Source organism: Oryzias melastigma, linkage group LG17, assembly GCF_002922805.2.
Source record: "Oryzias melastigma strain HK-1 linkage group LG17, ASM292280v2, whole genome shotgun sequence".
In the NCBI taxonomy this organism is placed as follows: domain Eukaryota; kingdom Metazoa; phylum Chordata; class Actinopteri; order Beloniformes; family Adrianichthyidae; genus Oryzias; species Oryzias melastigma.
In genome coordinates this window covers 19,729,033-19,735,936 of record NC_050528.1, presented here as the reverse complement: position 1 = coordinate 19,735,936, position 6,904 = coordinate 19,729,033, and the positions used below count along the sequence as shown (strand labels likewise).

Here is a 6,904-nt window from a genome sequence, read left to right as displayed (position 1 = left end):
AAAAATGCACAAAAGAAACTTTTTCATCTATCACTATCATCTAGATTTTAATTACAGCAAATTTTCCATTACCTTGAAAAGAAAACATACTGATTTAATCATATTAACTTTTGATACTTTCAGCATTTTAGATTCCAAACCACAAGAAAAAGAAAGTAAAAGCATTTTAAAAAACATTTAATCTTTCACCTTAAATTTTAAGAAAATGATTTTTTTTTTCTACCAAAACATTCCGAGCCAATGGAGAAGTGGTTTTGCCACTTCATGTAACGCATCAGAGGAAACTAAAGGTTCACTGTCCACACTTTGACAAGGTGTGGTTTTATTTATTTGCATTGTATAAAGAGCTTGTAAATTTTCTGTTGCTTAGTGTCACTGTACGTAAGAACAAAAGTCTAGTTAACTCTCAAGATTTGACTTCCGTTAGGATGCCAAAAGTGTAAAGCACATGTAAAAGAAAGTTATTATTTGTTGTTTTATTACATAACATCAAGCTTAGTATAACCAAATAAAGACTTTTGTTTTTGTTACTCACTTATTAGCAAAAGGGATTTTTACTGAGGAGTGTAAAAGAGAACTGGACCGAGTCAGTGTGACATCACCCATAGAAAATGACTCGCTTTTGGCTCCAAGTAAATTAAGTAAATTCAGTCGCCATTTTTTTGTGAGTCAGCCATCACCATGTTGGAACCAAAAAAGCTCAATAAGCAGTGACTGGTCCAAGTTGGTCTAACTTGAAATTTCTATGTTCGACGGGAGACCACCTACTTTCATTGAGGCATCTGATTGGCTGGTTTATAACTTGAATAATGTGCACAGCAGAAGAAAAATATAATGAAAAAATAGAATTAGCAAGAAGATCTTAAAAACATTTCAGAACAGGAATTGTTATTCTGACAAATATAATGATTAAGTAATAGCTGTTTATTTCTCAATATAAGTATATGGAGTTTGTCTTTTTTGGAACCAGCAGGTACTTCCTGTTTGGAACGTAAAGGGTTGGGGTTACTCAATCCAGTACTTTTATACAGTCAATTGATTTTTCTGAATTTTTTGTTCAAACAAAGTCATGACCCAAAAATGGAGCTTTGAGGAAAGTGAATCATGTCATCACTAGACTTCAAATAGAAGTCAAAATAATTTAAAAAAGGAATAAATCATAATTGATCTACTATAATTCTTGACTGTTGGTGTGTCGTCTCAAAATGCTCTGAACATTTTTCTTCAGATTTAAAACTTGTTTCCATTTCTTAAACATTGACTAATTAGATATAAGAAATCAATGTTTGCCCTGCAAGAAACAATTCTACAAGAACAGTCAATGGAGGGAACCTTTTCAGCATCTTCTTAAACCGTAGATATGCAGCTAATATCTCTAATAAACCTTACTTTTTTTTAGCTTAAATGCTCTTTATGAAATTAGAAATGTCAAATGCAAACAGTTCTGTACAGCACTTGTAAGCAGCGAGTGCAAAGAGAGAAAGGGTGCAAAAGGCTAAAGTTTGCATTAAAAAAAGGCAGAAGTGCTTCAGGTTAAAGGGAGGAAATGCTAAATGGTCATTTTGTGCTTAAAAATAATCCAGCCACTAAATATATCCATCCTTTGGATTTCCTTTAGTGTTGCACAAGCTATTAATCTTATAAGATTTATGGCATTTATACAAATTCCACCTATTTTTTAGTAGTAACTGTGGGTAGTTTTGACACTAAAATGAAAAACATCATAGTCCTCCATTCTTTTTGTCTCTGCTCTGCTTCCTACTTTCTTCCTCTACTTCCTGCCTCATTTTCCAGCATTCTCTGTGTTCCTCTACACAGTAATATGATCTCGTCTATCAGGCCGACAGAACCCTGAATCAAAAGAAACACAGAGAGAAATATATAGTACAAACCTTTGTGGCCCCACCCCCACTTTTCCCTCTCTCTTTCTCTTTTTCTCTCTGTCACTCTTCCTCTCATCTATTTCATCCCTACCCCCAACAACCCCGTCTATCGCTCTTCAGTCCCTACCCCCAACCACAAAGCATACTCTCTCCACATCACCAGCATCTCGTCTCTCTTTACTTCCTTTTCTTTCTCAAAGTACATGGTACACAGCACCGTTCTGTCTGGACCGATGGTGGTTCGAGCTGCAGGGACTCGATATATTAAAGCAGTAAGATATCAAATGACTTTAATCTAACTAATCCAGCCTGACATTCTTTTCGGTTCCAATCACTGTGTCAGTCAGAGTCGGCAAAAAAGCTTGAAATAAATCATTTGTTACGTGTTAATTCCCGCCAGATGGTTTGCTTAACAGAAACATCTGTGAAGTTGTGTTTAGATGGTGTTTTGGAAGACTTGAGGGAGACTGGATGAACCATCAGTCTCCCTCTGTTAGTCACAGGTTCACCGTCAGCCAATCAGACCAGTGGGGCAGAGCCAGTTAGTAAAGTCAGACTCAGCAAAGGCATCCTCTCAGATGTGAAGAGCCGTCAAACCTTTTCTTTTCCTTCTCTCCTCTTCAATTATGTATCAGATGCCGAAGCATCAACCAAACCTCCTCTTGAGCCACTGTTCTGACTCTTACCTAAAATAGGCTTTCATCGGAGGAGTGGAAAACATTCTGAAGTAGTAATTGCAGTAAACTCACTTATTTGATCTCTGTTAATGAGAAATTAGCATTTATGCACATTTACACATCAATTGAGCTGAAAACTAAGAAAAAACATTTTTTTCGGTCTTTTGTTTGTACATTCACTGCAGATCATTTTTCCTTTTACTGCTGAGCATAAATCACATTTTTGAAGCTTTCTTCAGACATTCTCTCAAATGGCAATAATAAAAAGAGGCGTGTTGATGTCGTATTCTTAATGAGTTTTTTTTAAAGCATTCAAAGTATTCTAAGCTGTTCTGGCTATTGGGATAAAACAACAATTTAGAACAACAGCTAAAATGTATTTTACATTCCTATCTTGAACAAAGCAGCATTTGCTGTTTAATAAAATATAAAACTGCTTCTAACTTGATAGCAAGTTGACAAACACAGCAGAGGAACATAGCTGATCCTTCTCTCTAACGACAAACTGTTTCATTCAACGCTCACAGTTCTTAGTGTTGACTATTTAAGTAACAACTGAAAGGGGATAAAGACAAATATCTTTGACAGAGACAGCTTAACCTTTTCAAGAAAACAATCGTGTCTCCAAAGTGAATTTAAAAGCAGTATATTCTAAAAATACTGATCTTCAACGAAGCTAGAGTCTGTATAAAAGGTCAAAGAAGCTGCTTTTTTTCCACATGGCAAATTTAAGACAAGACTGATGCACTTTTACTAAGATTCTACACCTCATCTGAAACTACAGAGGTGGAACTAATGGAATGCTCACAATGGGTTTGGAAACATGGGTTCAAGCGACCACTTCCAATGAGAAGTCTATGTAAACGCATGTATATGCGCGCTTCGGGCTTTTCACATTCAAAACTCTTGCGTTGACATGTCGCTACTCAACTTTTTAAGTCAGTTTTTGGGCTCTACGTACAAAACGTGAAGCCGTTGAATGTGCTTTGAAAGTTAAACCAATAGAAATAGAGCTGTGAAAAGATTCACAATGTTTGTACACCTTTGGTATTTTGCACCAAGGCTCTTCCAACTATTGGTATTAAGTAGCAACAGTCCATTAAATAGTAAATACTATGTTGCCTCGTTTATCGCGGGGGTTATGTTCCAAAATAACCTGTGATCCTTATACTTTATACACTTTTCTCTGGCAAACACTTTTCTCTTTTGTTTAAACTCCTAGAGTTCAAACCTTTGTAGAAAAATATGTCCAGTAGGATGAAAACAAAGATCTTCTCACAATCAAAAATTTGGGTAAATTTGGCCAACTAAATGGATTCTGTACAGGAAATCAATTGACACTGCATGAAGATCAATTGACAAGACCAATCAGGACGCAGAACACAATGCGGTGTTTAAAAAATAGGTATGCAAAATTGCACTGAAAAAAATGAGCAAGACTGCGAACCATGATATATTGAGGGATGACTGTATGTCCCTTTCAAGCACACCATCTTTCTGTTTTAAGATGAATAGTAGCTGTCATTAATGAGAAGTTAAAGCTAAATATCTAAAGAGAATGATAAAAAAAATGGACTTCCAAGGTCAAATCTTGAAAAAATTGGATTGAGTCAGTTGCAGTTCACCAAACAACCATTAGGTGCTTGTACACCTTTAGGTCAGGTACTATTCATTTAAATATAAAATAGTGCAACTTTACAACAGAAATTAATTAACATACCGGTTTGAAAAGTTTAGCTTTGTGTTGGACTTGTATCCAACTTAACTAACGTTTTTACTTTTTTCAATTGTCACAATTGTGAAATTAACATAAAAAGTTGTGCGTGTGTTCACAACCAAAACTCAAGGACAGCCTTACTTAGTGTTCAAACAACTGCCAGGCTTTTCTGTCACACCTTGATCATCTTTGTCACTAGGGGATGCAACAGCGAATCATTCGCCTCCATAATCTAACCTATAATCCCATTAAAAATACGTTAGATTTTAGCAATCTCCCAACAGTTTCAATTCACAGATATAAAAATAATTGAGTCATGTAGCCATATATTTGCTCATTTTTATTAAAATAAAAGAAATATCAAGTTTTTAATAATATGTATGTTTTTTCGTAACTTCTTTGGTTTGATTATGTTATGCAGACAAATCAAAATTGCACAAAGATTTTACTGCTTTTTTTTTAACACTAAGCAAAAAGGCAACAAAATGCACAAACTTGGCACAAGGCAGCATAAAGCAATCAAAAAATTACCAGCGCAACATTTGAGTTTGTGGCATGCCAAAGAAGTGAGAAGAGCATTCGGGAGTAGACGGATGCTAGGAAAAGACTTAGAATCATGTGAATAACCTATTTAAGGGAGGAACCGTTTTTCATCCTTTCTCTGAAGCAACACATCTGTATCTGTACTCAACAAAATTGACAGAAAGCAATGACAAAGAGTAGGGGTTAACAAAGCAGTCTTCAAGTATAGTAGAGGAAATCACAGGCCAGCTTTAGGTAGTCCACAAAGACAAATGTATTTTAATACGAACCTTGGTCAGATTTTCAGTCAGAACATCACTTTTTCTAGTCTTTCACCCCATTGTTCTGCTGCAGCAAATGCTTCATAGAAGCATTCCTAACCTTTCTCCATTTTGCGTGACATATAGAAACAAATGTTTAAGTTTACTAGAAACAGAACCTTCAAAATGGTTGTGTGTAGTCTGTAACCACTCCTCAGTTTATAGATGTGTATTCATAATTACAAACTGTAATGATAAACATGTTCAATTATATTGCTCAGAGACTGAAGAGAGGTTAATAATCTGTTGTTAACGCTGCTGGCTGCACTTATCAGCCCAACCTAATTAAATAATTAAGCAATTCATCACTGTCAAGTGAACATGGTCTTGATATGTCTGTACCTCTCACTCTTGGAGCATCGGTATAGCCAGATCGGACAGATTATTATACATTTTTTAAAAATCAGTGGAGCTTTACTAGTTAATAGCAAGACAGTGGATCTTTCTGAGTTTCCCAAAAAACAATTAATTTAAGTTTAACGAGGAGATTGAAGATTTTTTAAATTATTATTCAGGAAAGAATTCTTCAGAGTCACATCAATCGCTTTTACTTGCCATCTATAACATCCTTGCAACCACATCTTTTCTACTTTGACTATTTCAGAAAGTAATTATCAGTAATTACCAGTGGTGAAGTTTTAATTATGGGTGTCATGACATCACTGACAGAACACCCCAGTGGAAGCTGACAAATCACCCAATGAGAGAAACAAGTGAGCAACACTAAATGTAGTTACCTTTGTTAGCTGCGTTAATTAACTGGAACCCAAAAAAAGAATTAATTATCTCTTAACTCAAGTATAAAAAAAATGCACAAGGAATGAAAGGAAGTAGAAAATAGGAGACTTTCCCTCCTTACCTTGCTAGCTCCAAAGCCCGGCTCGGGGTAGGAGAACTGCCCCATCCTGGTGTGGTCTGAAGTGGCTAAAGACTGAGGAGGAGGCGGGTAAACGGTTACATCCATGGTTGAAAGTACATCCACCGTCTCCGTGTACTGCTTGATTTCTTTTCTCTTTGTATATGAGATAAAAACTTAAAAAGTTGGAGGGGATAAAAAGTAGTTTCGTATGGACAACATAGAAAAACTTCAGTCTGATGAAACGCCTTTTTTCTTTCTTAAATGTTAAGGTGTGACGCAGGTAAAGTTTGATAAGCCTTTAAAGTTGAGATGCTCTCTGTCTACACGCTGCTTCTTTAACGGTAACTGCCGCTCTTGGAGCCAAAGTTTCGGAGGTAAAAACCGAACTAGGAGTCTCTGAAACAAATGTCGGAATCAACTGCTTCACATAAAGAGCCGTTTTCCCTCCTTTTTTCGTAGCGGTAGGTATCCAGTTGAGTGTGTATCGGACGGGGACGCCGCTGAACTGCTACTTCTCTCTCAATCTGTCTGTCTGTCCCCGGCTGGGACTAGAAGCCGCTCTGCTGCTGCTGCGCGCGAGCCCGCTGCAGCAGAGTCTCGCGGAACAAGCTCGCGAGAGTGTCTTTCCTCACAAAATAAAAGCTCATTTTTGTTGGGACGAAAATTAAGTTTTAAGGAAAGGAAAAAACGAAAGAATTTAATCTAATTTATACATCCTGCACCCCATATTTTTTGGTCTAAGAAACACAATTTGTAATGCTAGTGTCCTTATATACCATAAAAAAAACACTTCACTGTATCTTATTTTGGTAAGATATCCTCATCTTTCAATGCTCACTTTGTGCTCCACCTAGAGGTGGACATGACCAGTTTTCATGAAATGGCTAAAAGGTTGAACTGTTTCTTAGTGTAAGAAAAATAGAGTG

General features: G+C 36.4%; 1 protein-coding gene across 1 annotated transcript in view; it reads right to left on the bottom strand.

Moving 5' to 3' along the window:
• Window positions 1-6,590, bottom strand: part of tox (thymocyte selection-associated high mobility group box) — a 56,774-nt gene extending 50,184 nt beyond the window's left edge. The window contains exon 1 of the mRNA XM_024273274.2: window positions 5,979-6,590. Within this exon, the coding sequence (XP_024129042.1) occupies window positions 5,979-6,083 (105 nt within the window). The 5' untranslated portion in view covers window positions 6,084-6,590. The remainder of the gene's footprint in view (window positions 1-5,978) is intronic.
• Between the last annotated feature and the right edge of the window lie 314 nt (window positions 6,591-6,904).